The 18,273-nt window shown below is 36.1% G+C and overlaps 1 protein-coding gene across 4 annotated transcripts; it reads right to left on the minus strand.

The window, feature by feature from the left end:
• Positions 1-1,516: 1,516 nt before the first annotated feature.
• Positions 1,517-11,074, minus strand: LOC149150921 (uncharacterized protein C24B11.05-like). 4 transcript variants are annotated; one of them, XM_089439511.1, is made up of 9 exons: positions 10,982-11,074; positions 10,690-10,764; positions 10,524-10,589; positions 10,155-10,252; positions 9,730-9,767; positions 3,161-3,248; positions 2,828-3,043; positions 1,990-2,055; positions 1,517-1,877 (listed from the first exon to the last, which is right to left on the minus strand). In XM_089439511.1, exons 2-9 carry the CDS (start codon positions 10,751-10,753, stop codon positions 1,710-1,712), a joined length of 804 nt encoding a protein of 267 aa, XP_089295637.1. In that variant the 5' UTR covers positions 10,754-10,764; positions 10,982-11,074; the 3' UTR covers positions 1,517-1,709. The 4 variants fall into 4 exon arrangements, with proteins under 4 accessions (XP_089295637.1, XP_089295638.1, XP_089295635.1 ...); XM_089439512.1 differs by having other exon boundaries at positions 1,517-1,890; XM_089439509.1 differs by having other exon boundaries at positions 10,155-10,261.
• Between the last annotated feature and the right edge of the window lie 7,199 nt (positions 11,075-18,273).

The raw sequence follows: 18,273 nt of genomic DNA on the forward strand, positions 1-18,273 counted from the left end.
TTATTTTTATTGTTTTATCTGTATTGCTTATAAGAAAAGACCCCATCTCCTCTTTAATGAGTAATTTTATTAGAAATAACAAACATTATATTATATTCTCAAATAAAAATATTATATTCTTATTTTAGAATCCAAAACTATTCATAGTAAATAAACTATTTTATTTTAGATATCATTTTGGGATTCAACTGAGTTAAGTAAGTCATTTATCTATGACCATTTCCATGAGAGGTAGTTGTAACTCACTAATTTCTCATGATTTTTGAATAGTCCACACTTAGCACTCATTGCATCGGGTAATGCTCACAGAGCTAAAGAAGTGGGATTGAAACTAGTGAAATGTATCACATAGCTTATGCAATGAATGCTAAGTGGACTTTTCAAAAATCATGAAAAATTAGTCAATTACGACTACCTCTCTCATAGAAATATTCATAAATAAATAACTTACAATTAAATCTCAAAATAATATCTAATATAATACATTTTGAAACCCCAATACTTAAAATTATTTTATTTTAAATATTAATTTATTTTATTAAAACTATTTTATTTTAACTATTAATTTATTTTATTTGTATGTAATTTGACTTATATTAAAGTAAAGAATAACAAATTTTTAATTCAAATTAGGATTATTATTATTATTTTTTTATTTATTAATCTGCTGCGATTCGCCATCAGTCCTAAATTGCAGTGCTTGTGTTTCGTTTCTAACGGATACGAAATAGGTGAATGGAAAATACTACTGACCATATTGTTTTGCACTGATTAAAGGATATTCTGATCACACTGACCCGCGATAAAACTCCACGGCATAAGGCAATCATCCTGACAAATGTACTCGCAATAATCAAATCGGAAAGAAATGGCAAAATAATTGTTAGACTAATTTTTCTTTTCTAAAAATTTGATTCTAAGAATGTTATGAATTCTGTTTTTACATTGGAAATCGATTCGGTATCATTAAAATATCCAAAATTTTAAAACTTCAGAGTCGTATTTTTCAAAATTTAAAGGGTTGTGAAATTTTACAAAAAGTTTGCTTTCGGCTTAATTCACAGCTATGGAGCGGTACATACATCAAACATATATACTAGAGTGACCTCATCAGACATACAACATAATTCCATCATGAAATTGGATCCCCAGTGGAAACATATAATATAATCTCATCATGAGACTGGAACCAGGTGCAGAGATTATCATTAAACCCTCTCAATCACCAGCTATCTTCGAAAATATGTGCCAGATTTTGACAATAATTTCCATTATTTTCCAAACAAACTTAAAACCTTATTAAAGTCCAATTCCCCTCCCATCCATTTTTCTCACTAATGATTCCATTAAGCGTTGAATCCGTTTCTCGTGCGCGGGGAGAACTATGATAACATAATAACACCATTCAAAATGTCTTTACTTTTAAGCAAATCCCGGTGTAAGATTAACTCTTAATAGAGCCCTTTCTAAATAGAAGCAAGCAAAGGCATAAATAGAAATAACATCAAAAGAGATATCGTTATATAAAAACAGGTTCGAAATTGGTCTCATATATTTATCAATTTTGACAGAGTTAGTATCGCTAAAGCATTCAGTATAGGATTCTTCAGATCAGATATGCAATTAAATAACAAGGTTGCAGATAGTAGGAATTCCCCTTAGGGAGAAGCAAGGTTCCAATGGGTTTTTATGGTTCCCCACTCCCTCATTCAATCAGATCGTAGCTTATGCAGTGACAACAGTTTCAATAGCCACAGTTGCTCCTCTTGACCGCCGAACATTTTTTGAGCTCTCCCCATCTTTTTCCCATATCTCAGGCAAGGCTTCCCTAACGTTGTGAATACTTTGCAGGGCAAAATCCGCTCCCTCCGTTCGGACTGAAGTGCCCACCTATTCACAGTGAAAACTAATATTAATATCAGAAGAGGATTGGACCAGCAACACCTTCTTGCAAAAGTATGAGAACCATGAAGAATCAAATTGTCTTACCAATACAGTATGCAGGCCTTCACGCTTTCCTGCCGCTATATTCCGGGCGCTGTCCTCAAAAAAGATCTGCGTGAAAACAAAACAGATTTAGACAAAAGGCGCTGTGCAAGGTGAAGATAAATGGATGTTTTGCTGTAAGCCTTAAACCATAAATAATTTAGCATGTGATGTGGATGTTCAAGGTTACCAAGATGTACAATGTTCTCTCTGTAGCTCCTCTTTGTTGAAAAGGAACAATGTCTAAGGATAAGTGAATGATATGAATCTCTTTTTTATTGAAATCCTATGTCACTAAACTTCAGCCTTATGTTTTGCTACATTATTCTCTTTGTCTTGATCAAAAGGCAGATAAGTAGACGCTTATGCGCTAAGTAGATGCTTATCATAAGTAGATAATTATTTAGATTGGAAAAAGGTTCTACATTCAGATCAGATTTGGTTGACTAAAGACCCTTCAACTTGTAACAAACAAAGAAAATACTCCCTACTGTGAGGGAAAAATGTAGGATGATTATTTTATTTTATGGGATAATGTATCAGTATATGGTATTAGTATTTGTTGATTTTTTTGGTTTATTAGTTTATTTATAATCTGTAACATTAATTTATGGATTAAGGAATCACGATGTAAAAGTACGAGGCTATCAAAATTACATTTTACTTAAATAATAACCGTCCTTGACATGTTTCCTTCTTTAAGAAAACCCTAAAAAACCGGTCCACTAATAAAATTTGACAACAATATATACGTTTTATCATAAGCATAGAATTCGTGGCATTAGGAAAAGAATGATATAACTGATTGGAGATGGCTATGAAAGGCTCTTGAGTGGCTTACCGTTCTTTGTGGATCAGCCTTTGCAAGGCGGAGAGCCTGCGTTATGGCCTCTTTTGAGGGCTTGCAAACAACGGGAGTCTTCGCTGTCGTAGAGTTTCCAGTACTTTGTGAAGGAGGATTAAGTGTCTCAAAGCAGATTATGCCTTCAAAGCAATCTCTCAATTCCAGCCTGTTAAGGACCTCTGTGGCATGAGCTCTGTCACCATTCGTAAATATCTGTTTCACATAACAGACCGATAAGAAGTATCCTTTCAAATTTCCCAAAACCTCCTAATGCCTTCATCATGTATTACAATCATATAAAGAAATTGGAGGAAAACGATATGCGCTTACAATTTTCCTCTGAGGCATGCTTAATAACAAATTCTTCAATACAGGGTCCGGTTTAAGATTCTCATATGGCAGTCTTCCATGAACAAAACTGTATAAGAAATATTTGACTTGGGTTAAGCTGTTGAAATCTAATTTCAACGCAGACCAAGAAAAACCGTGAACCAAGCGAGAAACCGTTCACCGGATTTTCTCGGAGCTATTTGCCGACGAAGGAATAATCCGGGAAGGAGCTTCGAGAAAATATGGAGCTGACGCGTGGTTGACCCCTGACGTAACGCAACGTAAGAATCTCGGAGGTTAACTTTCAGCACTTGTTGGTCTTCCGATATTGTTCTCCACCGTTGGATTTGCTCCCGTGTTCTCCGCCGTTGATCACCTGGAGCTGCATACGAACCCACATCAATTCAATGTTTTGCGTGGAGTAAAAGGTTTATGGTTGACCGCCGTAGGTAAAAGAATTTAATGATTGGTACAAGATTTTGGTGAGGCTCTTTTAATATGAGCATGGGCATGTTATAATATATGTTTTTATATATATTTATATACGGCATGTATTAAATAGGAAATCGTATGTAATAAGTTTAATGTTTTTTGTTTTGACTTTAAAAAAAAAATGTTATGTATTGCACACGAGAGGAACAAAAATTATTCTTCACAGCAGTGAAAAAGAATGATGGAGCAGTAAAAGAAAATCACACAGCAGTGTGTAAAATGAGAAGAACCAGGTGATGTAATTTTTTGGAATAGCAAAAACCATGTGTGGTTTTGCACAGCAGTGCAGAAAGGAAATGGTGGAGCGATTTTTGTAACTCTGTGTAAATTTCTTTTCACAGCAATAAACTTATGTAAATCTTTTTATTACAGCAGTAAGTTGTTTTTCACACCAGTGAATATAAAAAGGGATTTTACAGTGGTAAATCTTTGCATCAGGTTTTAATGAATAGAATGCTTTAATGGTGGTGAAATACTCTGTCTCTCAGTGAAATTTCTTTTAAGTCTTCTGTGTGCACAAAAGATCTTGGAGCAAAAGAAACAGAGCATTGTCTCTGTGTGTTTGTTTATTTGGTTTTTGGTATTTTCCCCATCAAAAATACCCAACAGTGGTATCAGAGCAGGCTTAGGCTCTTTAAGGAAGTTAAAGAAGCTGAAGGGAGAAGGTTGTTGCTGCAGCAAAACTTCTCAGGCAGACAGAAGACTCAGACAACAAAGGATTCAGGTATTCTTCATAGCTATCTTGTTTGTTATTGAAGAGACAGTCAGTGTTTTAAATACACAGTCAAGGAATGGCCAGCACAAGCACTGGTATGGGTTTGTTTAACACCCAGCTCCCACAGTTTAATGGGAAGAACTATGACTACTGGTCAATAACTATGACAGCTCTGCTTGCTTCCCAAGATTTATGGGAAATAGTTGAAGAAGGTTTTGAAGAACCAGCAGATGAAACTGAGTTCAATGCATTAACTCAGGGAGAGAAGGATCTGCTGAAGAACAATAGGAAGAAAGATTCAAAAGCCCGTGTGTTGTTGTATCTAGCAGTAGACCAGAGTATGTTTCCAAGGTTAGCAGCAGCTAAGACAGCCAATGAAGCATGGCAAACCCTCAAGACAGCCTATCAAGGCATGGAGAGAGTGAAGACAGCAAAGCTACAATTGCTGAGAAAGGATTTTGAGAACTTGAACATGAAGGAGTCAGATAACATTGACTCATTCTTAACTCATGTGATTGGTGTAATCACACAAATGAGAACTCATGGAGAAACCATTGAAGACAGAAGAATTGTGGAGAAAATATTGAGGGTCTTACCCTCAAGGTTTGATGCCATAGTCACCACCATTGAAGAGACAAAGGATCTCTCAAGCTATTCAGTTGATGAGCTGCATGCATCACTGATAACACATGAGCAGAGGTTGAGTAGGAATGAAAACTCATCTCTTGAGCAAGCCTTCAAGACCCAGATGTCTTTTGGAAGAGGCAGAGGTCAAGGCAGAGGAAACAAAAGAGGAAGAGGCAGAAGCCAGAATAGAGGTGGAAGGAACAACTCATCAAATGCACAAGGAAGAGGCAACAATCCAAATCAGAACCAAGGCCAAGGCAGCAGCCAACAAGGAGGACAACATCATGCTCAAGGACAAAGGTATGATAAATCTAATGTTCAATGCTATTATTGCAAAAATTATGGACATTATGCTAGTGATTGTAGAAAGAAACAGCATGATATGAACAGCAGACAAAATGCAAATGTTACAAGAGAAAACAACAGTCAAGAAAATGTCCTGTTAGCTTGTAACATGGCTGAAACACATAGTGAGGACATATGGTTTTTAGACTCAGGTTGCAGCAACCATATGACCGGAAACATAGCCTTCTTTTCTGCCCTAGATAAAAATGTGAAATCAGAAGTCACACTAGGAACTGATAGTAAAGTGTCTGTTATGGGAAGAGGAGAAATAAAAATACTTTCAAAGCAAGGAGAAAGGAAAACCATAGCAGATGTATACTATGTCCCCGGAATGAGATGTAATCTCTTGAGTATTGGACAGCTTGTCCATAAGGGCTACAATGTTTTCTTTAAAAATGATGTGTGCACCATCATGGATATACCACCCAGCAAAAGATGCATTGCTGAAGTGAAGATGACAAGGAACAGGATGTTTCCTCTCCGGATCAGGGCAGACATGAAGAACAAAAGGGAAATGGCAGCAGTCACCGAAGAGGCCTTCCAAAGCGTGCCAAAGGATGAGAACTGGTTATGGCACTTGAGATTTGGGCATCTAAATTTTGGAGGTCTAAACTTATTGAGCAGAAAAGGAATGGTAAGAGGATTACCATTGATAGAGAAACCGGACAGCCTATGTGAAGGCTGCATTTTGGGAAAACAACATAGAGAAAGTTTTCCATCAGGGAAGAGCATAAGGGCAAAGACACCCTTAGAGATTATCCACTCAGATTTGTGTGGACCAATGCAAGCTCCATCATTAGCAGGCAGCCTATATTTCTTGACATTCATTGATGATTTTACAAGAAAGACTTGGATATATTTCCTCAAGAACAAAAGTGAAGTCTTTGAGAAATTCCAAAACTTCAAAGCATTTGTTGAAAACCAAAGCGGGCTGCACATTAAAGTTTTGAGAACTGATAGAGGAGGTGAATATATCTCCAAGGAATTCCTAAGATTTTGTAGAGAAAATGGAATTCATAAACAGTTTACAACTCGGTACACCCCACAGCAAAATGGAGTTGCTGAAAGGAAGAACAGGACCATCATGGATATGGCAAGGAGCATGTTGAAGGCAAAGCATTTGCCAAATGAGTATTGGGCTGAAGCTGTACATTGTGCAGTTTATATATTGAACAGGTGTCCTACAAAAGCAGTCATGAACAAAGTGCCAGAAGAGGCATGGAGTGGGAGAAAGCAAGGAGTCACCCACATGAGAGTTTTTGGGTGTGTGGCCTATGCACACATACCAGATCAGCTAAGGAGGAAGTTGGACAGCAAAGGGGAGAAATGCATCTTCATTGGATACAGTGAGGAATCCAAGGCATACAGGTTGTATATTCCATCTACCAAGAAGTTCTTTGTCAGCAGGGATGTTCAATTCATTGAAGAGGAAGCTTGGGATGGAAGCATAGAGAAGACAGTTAATGTTAAACACTGTTTGTCTCATGATGAAGATGAAGAGGAGGTGGCTGAAATGCATCCCCAAACAGCAGCACCAACACAAGGACAGCAAGGGACACCATTGAGGATCAATGAGAGTGCTTCTCCAAGCACACCACAAGGAGGAAATTCAAGTGCATCTTCAAGCACTTGCACACCAAGTGAACGAGGTAAGAAGTTTAGAAATCTAAGTGAAATTTATGAAGAAGGAATGAATTCCTTATTTGCCTTGTATTGTCATGTTGATGATCCTATTCATTTTGAAGAAGCTATTAAAGATAAGAAATGGATAGAAGCTATGGATGAGGAAATTAATGCCATAGAGAGAAACAAAACATGGGATTTGGTTGAGTTACCAAAAGGCAAAGAAGTCATTGGTGTAAAATGGGTCTATAAGACCAAGAGCAATGCTGAAGGCAAGATAGAAAGGCACAAGGCAAGGCTGGTTGTCAAAGGGTACAAGCAGCAGTATGGGAGATATTATGAGGAGACTTTCGCCCCGGTTGCAAGAATGGAAACCGTGAGAGCAGTGCTGTCCATAGCAGCTCAAAACAAATGGAAAGTCTACCAAATGGACGTGAAGTCAGCATTCTTAAATGGAGTGTTAATGGAAGAGGTCTATGTGGAACAGCCTCTCGGATATGAGAAGAAAGGTGAAGAGCACAAAGTGTGCAAATTGAAGAAAGCTCTTTATGGACTGAAGCAAGCGCCAAGAGCATGGTACAGCAGGATAGATTCATATCTATTGGATAATGAATTTGACAAATGTGAAGGAGAACCCACAGTCTACATCAAAGAAAAGGATGGTAAGATTTTGATTGTGGTCTTATATGTTGATGATGTCATTTTCACAGGTAATGATGATCAGCTCATTAAAAATTTTAAATCAGTCATGAAGGATGAATTTGAAATGACTGACATGGGTTTCTTGAGATACTTCTTAGGCATAGAAGTAGATCAAAATGAAAAAGGAATTTTTATATCTCAAGCAAGATATGTAAATCAAATTTTGAGCAGATTTAAGATGGAAGAATGCAAGGCAGCCATCACTCCCACAGTAATGGGATTAAAACTCAGCAGAGAGGACAGCAGCAAGGATTTTGATCCTAGCTTGTATAAAAGTATTGTGGGCAGCCTTATGTATTTAACAGCAACTAGGCCTGATTTAATGTATGCTGTTAGTTTAATTTCCAGGTTCATGGAGAGGCCGAAGGAGGCACATTGGCAGGCAGCAAAGAGAATTTTGAGGTATGTCAAAGTTACCAAAATGTTTGGAATTTTATATCATGCCTCAGAACATTCAGATTTGGTTGGATACACAGATAGCGATTGGGCTGGAAGTGTAGATGATCGGAAGAGCACTTCCGGTTATGTTTTTCATATGGGTTCAGGAGTCATTTCATGGGCTTCTAAGAAGCAGTCCATTGTAGCATTGTCTACAGCAGAGGCTGAATATGTGGCAGCTACAGCAGCAACATGTCAAGCAGTGTGGATGAGAAGAATGTTGAGAAGCTTAGGCCAAGAGCAGGCAAAAGCGACAGTGATTTTTTGTGACAATAGCTCAGCTATTGCTTTGTCAAAGAATTCAGTGTTTCATAAGAGAACGAAACACATTGATACAAGGTTTCACTACATCAGAGAATTGGTGAACAATGGAGAAATTGTCTTGGAACATTGCAGGACTCAAGAACAGGTTGCGGACATCTTGACAAAGCCGCTGGATCAGAAGAGCTTTGAATTTTTGAGAAAGTGTCTGGGTATGACTGAATGCCCAGCTGTTGAAATTAAAGGGGAGTGTTGAAATCTAATTTCAACGCAGACCAAGAAAAACCGTGAACCAAGCGAGAAACCGTTCACCGGATTTTCTCGGAGCTATTTGCCGACGAAGGAATAATCCGGGAAGGAGCTCCGAGAAAATATGGAGCTGACGCGTGGTTGACCCCTGACGTAACGCAACGTAAGAATCTCGGAGGTTAACTTTCAGCACTTGTTGGTCTTCCGATATTGTTCTCCACCGTTGGATTTGCTCCCGTGTTCTCCGCCGTTGATCACCTGGAGCTGCATACGAACCCACATCAATTCAATGTTTTGCGTGGAGTAAAAGGTTTATGGTTGACCGCCGTAGGTAAAAGAATTTAATGATTGGTACAAGATTTTGGTGAGGCTCTTTTAATATGAGCATGGGCATGTTATAATATATGTTTTTATATATATTTATATACGGCATGTATTAAATAGGAAATCGTATGTAATAAGTTTAATGTTTTTTGTTTTGACTTTAAAAAAAAAATGTTATGTATTGCACACGAGAGGAACAAAAATTATTCTTCACAGCAGTGAAAAAGAATGATGGAGCAGTAAAAGAAAATCACACAGCAGTGTGTAAAATGAGAAGAACCAGGTGATGTAATTTTTTGGAATAGCAAAAACCATGTGTGGTTTTGCACAGCAGTGCAGAAAGGAAATGGTGGAGCGATTTTTGTAACTCTGTGTAAATTTCTTTTCACAGCAATAAACTTATGTAAATCTTTTTATTACAGCAGTAAGTTGTTTTTCACACCAGTGAATATAAAAAGGGATTTTACAATGGTAAATCTTTGCATCAGGTTTTAATGAATAGAATGCTTTAATGGTGGTGAAATACTCTGTCTCTCAGTGAAATTTCTTTTAAGTCTTCTGTGTGCACAAAAGATCTTGGAGCAAAAGAAACAGAGCATTGTCTCTGTGTGTTTGTTTATTTGGTTTTTGGTATTTTCCCCATCAAAAATACCCAACAGATTGCTCTTCTGGCCAATAGCAATCAATTGTATTCCAATAAAAGTAAAAATGAAAAGACAAACAAAATATAAGATTTATATTTTTCTCTTTCATGTTTTTGTAGGACAAACCAAACATATGATTTTTTAAGTACCTGTGGTAATCGTCGTAGTCGAATTCATAGCCTTTCGCCTGCATAGATCAATTAATATGGTGAAAAATCAAATGAATTCATGAATTCAAGTGGAATCCCAAGTCATGACGCTAAACAAGTCCCATGAGAAACAGGGTTTCGGTCTCAAGTTTTCGTAGTAGGTCTCTTCGCACTGGACAGTGTGGTGATCGATAGAAGGAAATGAAAAGATTATGGAAAGTGTATGTCAGTTTCTATGCAAGATGAACGGACTGGTCAATGCAGCTCATAATTCCATTCTTAGGCCACTTGCTAAATATTACAGTGTTGAAGAGGTGCTCAGCAGTCGACTAGGTAAGTTACCGAGTGCCAGAAATAGTCATTTTAAGCTTCAAAGTTGTAATGCAATGATGAATTCCACCAAATTAAAAAGGTTGAATGCTTACCCTGAGTCCAGCCATGGATGTGCCATAAGTTGTAAAGAGCTCTCTGCACATATCTGGGATTCTATTCTTTTCAATACCAAGCTTTTGATTCACATAATCTGTCAGAGCTCAATTCAAACGTCCAAGGTTCCCTCAATTTCAAAGAAGAAATCGTAATTGCATAATAACTGGGTATAGTGAATATGAATACTAGCCCAAATCACCTTAATGTTGCAAAGTCCGAAGATCGATATTCAAATTTCATATAAATAGCAACCAATACAATTTTGGAAATTTGTATATTCAAACCTCAAGCTTCCCAACGTCAGGCGAATTTTTCAGACATGGCTTAAATTAAAATCTAAAACTAGTAGTTCACTCCAGGTTTACCTGCTATGTTTTTGGTGCATGCAGCAGTGAGTCCGGAACTCAATGGATATAATGTGTCATCCAGATCTAAAACAGTAAATTAGAATCACAAACGAATCCATAGAGCAATAGCTCAATGTCCATCGAAAAAGCAGAAAAGAAAATTACAGAAAATTATGATGCTTACCAAAAAGAAGGCAGTCATATCTAGGCCTCTGGTCTTTCACGAGCCGATTCTCATCCCGCGCCATTATCGATCACTCTGCAATACATAAATTCAGTCTATTATCGATCACTCTGCGACATATCTGATCAACCATTCCCATCATTCCCATACTAATTTATTGTTTTCTATGCGTACGAAAAGCAACAAAAATATCGTACTAGACAGTGATTGAATTTAAAATTAACTGAATACAAGCGTAAGAGACATATGTAAACAAATATGTTGAAATTGGGTAGAGGTGAAGATACCCAACTGAGGTATATTAACAGAAATGGCTATTCTGCTAATAATATTGCAGGATTGCAAGATTAAATGGAATGGAGCGGGTATTGAAGGAGAAGATCGGGTGCCTTAAATAGATCTCCAAGTGCTCAGATGAAGCTTTTCGGATAGAGATGAGTATTGTAGATAGCATCCTCCTGCATGGCCCCATGATTTCAAATTCATTTGATTCCAACGTTATCCGACTCCAAATAATTTTGTTATTTATATGAAGAGGATTCGTTCAGCGTTTTTTCAATTAAAACCCTGACCTGATAATGTGCGTGCCTTGTAGATGGCTTCTTTTTCAGGGTTGGTCCACTTGCTTGACATACAACTTAATGGGTATGAGGGATTTGGACTTTTGTCCAGATTTTTGGAGTCTGGGGAATTTACAATGAGAATTTGAGTGGTTGCCACGTCATACATAATTATTCAGAACCATTCTATAAATCCTAACTGTGGTTAGACTGAGATTGGGAGGATGGCTATTTGGAAATAGACTCTCCACATGTTCACTTCCTTATTGGATAAGGACATACAAAATATTTTATTCTATTTGAGGTTAAGGATTTATTAGAGCACTGGGATAGTTGCAGAGTGGAATATTGTCCCAGCACATGACGTACATGATATGACGGCTGGGGTGGTTGGCTTTCGCACCCAGAGGTGTTCGATTTCTGCGGAGGCGTTCATTAAGGCCCCCTGGTTACCGCGATATTTGTAACGGCTATGCCGTAAAAAAAAATTCTGCTGGCTTCGGCCATATTGATTGTAAAAATTTGCGGGCTTCGGTCATATGATAATTTCTCTGAAGAAAAAAGGAAAAAAAAGAGTGGAATATTGTTCCACTGTAAGAGCAGCCTGACATTTTGTATTTGTTCTCTGAAGAGAATCAACGCCCTTTGGGAAACGCTGGTAGAGAATTTGTTTGTTACATATAGGATTTGCTTAACACAGATTGCCTTTCTTTTTATTGTTCGCAGATCATGGAATATATGAAGAATTAGGTGACAAAACACGGACATACTTTATTGTAATCATATTCTTTTAGATAATCATATTCTTTTCGATTACATTCTTCTGGTCGGAGAAATAGTTAATATATATTTTTATACATTTCCCCTGGGATCTCTTTTAATTTTCGCTTGGCGTTTGGATTTGGTAATTGGCACTTTTAAAGAAAGAGTTTAACTTTCTGACCAGGGATTTCTGTGAGCACTTCTCATTACTAATTTTGTGATTAAGAGTTTTATTTTTATAATTTCTATATTAAAAAATTATAAAAATGATTACAATTTAATTGGAATACTTTTAAGAGAATTATAATAATTTTTAAAAAATTATATTAAAGTAATTAATTTCTTTTTTAGTTATGGGAAAAGTCATATATTAATTGCCACCTTAATTTTTGTTGTAAATATTAAAGTGAACTTTACAAAAATTGATCTAATTTAGAATTCTTTATTTCTTGTTGCAAAATGAGAAAAAGATATACATAATTCTTTGAAGCATGTAAAATTACTATAGTAGTTTCATTTTTACTTTTAAAAACACTAGCATATTTCTTATTTTCATTAATTTCTAAGAACACTGAATTTCTGCGGACTAATCAATGTCAATATGTTTTTTTTTTTATATTTTGAATAATAGGGGTGTACATCTCCTCTTTCCAGGAATTGATTCATCATTTTTACATATTTGTGTGATGCAACTATCATGTTAGTGTTGGGACAACAAAAAGTACAAAAACCTTTTTCTATTTACTTCATTAGCAAAAACGTAGTTCCCTAACAATTGAACTACATGGTAACTAAGAAATTTTTTTTTTTTTGGTCATTTATTCTATTCATAAACTTTATCATGAAAAAATTGGCTATCCTATTTTTATACATATTAACTACTCAATTCTTAGTTATTTAATGAACAAGCTGATTATTAATAGAAGCGTGCCCAATTGGTTACATTATTGCCATGGTTGGATGTTACCAACATTGATAATTCTAGAAGGGTTAATAAGTCACAAACTTTCCTTTATGGACTCACTTATTTCCATAATGATAAGATAGTTTTCCTCATAAACATATTTTTGTATTTTATACTCACACATTGTGGTATGCAAATATTGCTAATTACCAAGTCATAGAGAAGTTCCTATACCACCTTCTATCAAAATAATGACAACGAATCGTCCAAAAAGTGTTAGTTATTATTGGACCCGTGGCTACCTCTTTTAGAGAGGGTTAGATCTGAGGATCTGGTGTTGTGTAAGAGAGGATGAAATCTACAACATCTTAAATGTTTGTTATGACAAGTCTTGAGCAGGACACTTCACTAACAAAAGGATGGCTTACAAAGTTCCCCACCTGACATGCTATTGGCATCATATTTTTAGTGATCAAAAATATGTGAGAAGCTATGATAGCCATCAAATAATGTACCAAACTACTAATATGATTAAATTCTACTACAAACTCTTGACATGTTATATATCCCTTTGAAAAATGGACCTTCGACATTGTGGGACCAATCAACTCATTAACTCATTGAAAGGTCCATATCTTGGCCTACACAAATTATGTCACAAAATGGGTGGAGGCCTAGGCACTTCCAAAGGTCATTGGGAGACCTACAACATATTTCGTTTATGAAGAAATATTCATTCATGTTGGGGTACCCTATGAAACCTATCATAGATGGAAAAAATTAGTTTATGTCCTAGCATATCGAGAATCTTACCAAGGAATATTAGATTTAGCATAATACCACATCACCTTAGCACCCACAAGCCAATGAACAAGTGCAAAGAACTAACAAAGTGTTGGCATACATTATAAAAATGATCATGCAAAGTCACCACTATCATTAGACTACAATAATTTCATAATCCCTCTAGTTATACTAAACCACATGGAGGAAAAACACATGCTTTACATCTTGTGAACTTGCTTATGGTATAACTGTTATTTTTCCTATTGAATTTCAAATCCAAACATTAAGAACTGCTTTACAAGTGGGTTTGGATCTCATGGAGCACAAAAGCACAACTTAATATAGCTTAGTGAGCTTGATGAGATTCATCAAGCCACTTTTCACCAAAATTTTTCCATTCAATATTTGTGGGCCAGATGTCGAGATACATTTATAGAAAGGAACATATTCAAACAAGGTGATTGGAACTTATTGTAAGATTTTGGATTCAAGCATTTGAAATGGAAACTATACACATGATGTCTAGGAACATTGTAGGTATACACAATTTATGATAATGGTTATGCTACTCTATATACCATTGATAAGACTTGGACAACCTTAATTGATAATGGTTATTGGTTTCATCATAAATTGTTTACCAAGGAAGCGCTTGTTAGATTTTGAGGTTGGTAACATGGGTTTGCCATTGACACCTACAATAAAAAAGATATCTCAATGAAATAATAATAATGATAAGAATATTTTTTCTTTCAGTGAAAATTCAACTTGAGTGCTATAAGACCTAGGAGTTCTAGAAAACTAGTTCCTTGCCTACATAGGGCATATACAACAAATGAAAAGGGTAAGAAAATAAAGTAAAGAAAAAGACCACTCTTCACCAAATTATTTATATTGTTGATATTAATTGTTGTAAGTTGTTTGTGAGGATCATCCTCCCCTCGAAATTATCTATATCATCCCAAGATGTTCTATTTTCTACAACCCTTTCCTTGTTACATTTATTTAGCCCAGTACAAAACATCTACATATCACTATAGAATGTTTTTTATTGTATGTAGTCATTTATTTATGCATTTTATAGATACACTACATTTATTACAGTTTCATGGTAAGCCTATTTTAGTTATTTCTATTATTTTTACATAATTTCCATGACTAATAATGATTCATGCTATACCTACTAATTGCAATTCCTCTTTGTACTAGTGATTGTGATTTGTACTTATGTTCCTCCTACTACTAATCATTATTAAATTATATTCTTAACATGAATATGATTCATGTTGTTGCTGGTGGTGTTTCTAATCCATATGGCCTTGTGTTTCACATCCACTTCACTATCTTCTGGTCGAATCCTACCACATAACCATTTCAACCACCTTGATTTTTTCATAGGTACTAGTGTTCTTCTCCACTTATTTAATAATAAGTTTGATTTGTTCAATGATTTTAGTTATATTTCCTTTCCTAACCTAGGACCATACGCTCCAATTGTTTATGGTATACATGCATTCATTTCCATAATAATTATGTCCTTTTTAACCATGTACCCACTCACTTTTCATCCAATAATGGGGGCTCATAATTGTTTCCTTTTCAATGTATGATGACCATGGATTGTCTACGTGGTCCTTAAATCATAATACGTACCTCCCTTGCATGTTTTTGTATCTATACTAACGCATCATCTTTCCATTATAGCTCTAACACCTTGCAATTCGACCACAACTAATTCTAATGTTGGAACTCCATTCTTTCGAAGTAATTCGAACACTACTAATATTCACATCTCTAAATTTTTTCCATGTGCTATCAAAATTCCCTATAAGTTTGTTCATAATGAGCCTCAAACTACAAATTTAGTAAGAAATGAGGTTTATGTATTTTTATTTTTATATTTATTTTTTTTATTTTTATTTTTTAATCTAAGCATGATGCATGGTTTTATTTTACATGTTGTAGGCATTTGACAAGGATATTGTAGTGGATTTTGTTATACTCTTCATGGAAAAATTGTATAAATATAGGGGTTGTTAATTATAGTAATCATGGAAATCACTGCAAATGTGACTAAACTTCCTTCAACATGGGATTACTAGATTGAGCATAGAACCATAACCTATATCTAGTAGTAAATGTGTCTTTTAAGGCCACATAAGATAGGGTTGAGTGAAATTATATTCCTTATTGAACAATGTGGCTTTGTGGTTTCAAGAGTTTCTAACATGTGAATGCACATTTTTTCTTATTTGGCTATCAGATTAAACTACTAAATCATATTTACCTGCAAAAGAATATATATATTCCATATTTTCTTCATTATCTGCTAATTAATGGCACAAGAGTTAAAAAGAGTAAAAATGAATAATGTTACCTCACCCACCATGTGTTGCTTAAGGTATTGGTTATTGATGTTTTGATACAAATTAATAAAACCTAGAAAAAAATTCTAAGATCCAAAATTTCTTTTTCTTTAGCTATATATGAATATCATAACCATGTTATACCAAAAGGTAGACTTTGAGAAATAGGATTTGAAGGCCTACACACTTAGAAAAATGTAGTTTGTTACAACCAAGGAATTATGTCAAATCCTGATTGAAATTTCATGAAGGCATATAAACTTATCTTGAAATTGAGATTATGGATATTAAAGAAGATGATTCATAGTACATACACAAAGTGGATGGTGGATAGATTTATATATACTCCCCAAATGAGCCACAAATTGTCACAAACCACTTTACTACTGATTTTTTTTCTTTCTTAAAATAAGAGGTATTGTCTTATTCTTACTTACTCCGTTTCCATGTTACCCACTCCACACTTGATATTCTTGTTACAGGGAAAAGTGTCTATGAGAACTGCTTATCCCACTAAGGTGTGGTAGCTACCTTAGAAACAAACAAAGTAAAGCTACTTTCGTTTTTCCTTTATGAAAGATAGATGAGAGAAGAACAGAGGAGACCAACCTCTGTCTTGCGCTTGGCTCCTAGTTCGATTCCTCTCTCTTCTGATAGTCTTTTGCCGCTTGCTTCCTTGTGCACCCAGCTTCACAGAGTACCTGCAGACTTAAAGTAGCATAACACTATACAAGAACATGGATCTATTATCATAAACAATCTAATATCAGATGTAAATTGACCATACAAATGCATAAAACATAAATGACACAAGAGTATGGAGGAAAACTTGAACATCTTTTATTGATAATCAAGAAAGAGCCAAGGGAGTTACAACCAGTTGTTCTGACCCAGCATCATCCTCTCAGCAAGTAAGCCCTTCTTCACCTCATACGAAGCTTAGATCACCCAACACTATGATGTTGTCTCAAGAAACCAATAGCAATTCCTTACAATATGCAAAATTCCAGCCTCTGGATCTCTGGGATGAGGGATCCATATATAGATATCCGTAAGGGAGATGAGTCAGCTTGTGATTTTACTAGTGTCTTCCTCTGATAGTTCTTGCTTCCACTTGGAGATTGATGATCTCTTACTCATCCTTGGTCGAATTCAGAGAGGCAAGTGTCACAGGAGAAGTTCATGGAAGATTCCATGCCTCTCCACCTCGCGGATTGACACTGCCATTTGTCACTTCTCGCCCATCACACCCCATAGAAGGGCTTTTTGAAATGCAACGCACCCACAGAGTGTACTTAGGTGAGATGCAATGCACTTTGCCTATGGAGCAGGTGAAATGATCATGTTTTGACCCGTTCTGAGTGTTTTTTCATAAAGAACTTCTCAGAGAAGCTGTAATCAGTTGACCTTGTTCCTTTAGGGGTTAGAACAACACTTTTGGGGACTTAGGAGCCCTTGTTTTATGGACATTTTATGCTTGGGGTTGCAGTACCCAAAAATGTCTATAACAGTTGCCCCCTAAAGCATGAGGTCGTTAATCTTTTTTGATGTCGGGTGAAATGCTTTATTATGAGGATCTGAAGTTCTTTCAAGCTGGGAGGAGACCTGTAATAAGATACAATACAATACGTTATCTTCATAATATTTTCATGATCTAGCTGAGGCAGGCATTCCCATGCTCAGCTTTATAAATTCATTTTCATGTACATAGGACAGACAATCGTCTAAGTGTATGCTGATGATTCAGGTAAAGCCATCATCCCTTTGGTTGGATGATTATCTATGCAGCAATGATGTACATTTGATGTCTTTATTTTCCTGAATATATATTGCAGCTCGGATGGATGAAACTAGATCCGGGGTCTTCAATCTCGTTCGATCTTCACTCGAAGTACAAGTCTATCCATGTGAGAGATGTTCTGGAGTCGAATATGGAAAGACATCGCCTGATTACCAACCAATGATGTAAGTTGTTAACAGGCGCGAGAGGAATCACCGATAATGATAATGACCCTCAAGGTACTGCAGTACAATTCACGTGGTGTGAATAAAGGACTTGGCATCGAACACCACGCAAAATCTTTCGGTCGAAGGCCATTGATGTAAACCTGTCGCTGGAAGTGAGAAACTTGCCATTGAGGCATGCAAGCTTCAAAGTACTGAACGGGGTGTTCCTAGATCGACTTCTTGGATAATGAGCTGATGT

The sequence above is a fragment of the Pinus tabuliformis genome, chromosome 9, assembly GCF_031772625.1.
Source record: "Pinus tabuliformis cultivar Carrire ecotype Pingquan chromosome 9, CPIR1, whole genome shotgun sequence".
NCBI classification, from domain to species: Eukaryota; Viridiplantae; Streptophyta; class Pinopsida; order Pinales; family Pinaceae; genus Pinus; species Pinus tabuliformis.

Excerpts from the sequence above, each read along its gene's own strand:
- LOC149150921 (XM_089439509.1), bottom strand. The coding sequence starts at position 10,753 with ATGGCGCGGGATGAGAATCGGCTCGTGAAAGACCAGAGGCCTAGATAT. Across the intron at positions 10,262-10,523 it reads ATGCACCAAAAACATAGCAG|CTCTGACAGATTATGTGAAT; the intron begins GTAAACCTGGAG and ends GTTTGAATTGAG. Across the intron at positions 3,249-9,729 it reads GACTACGACGATTACCACAG|TTTTGTTCATGGAAGACTGC; the intron begins GTACTTAAAAAA and ends TTTCTTATACAG.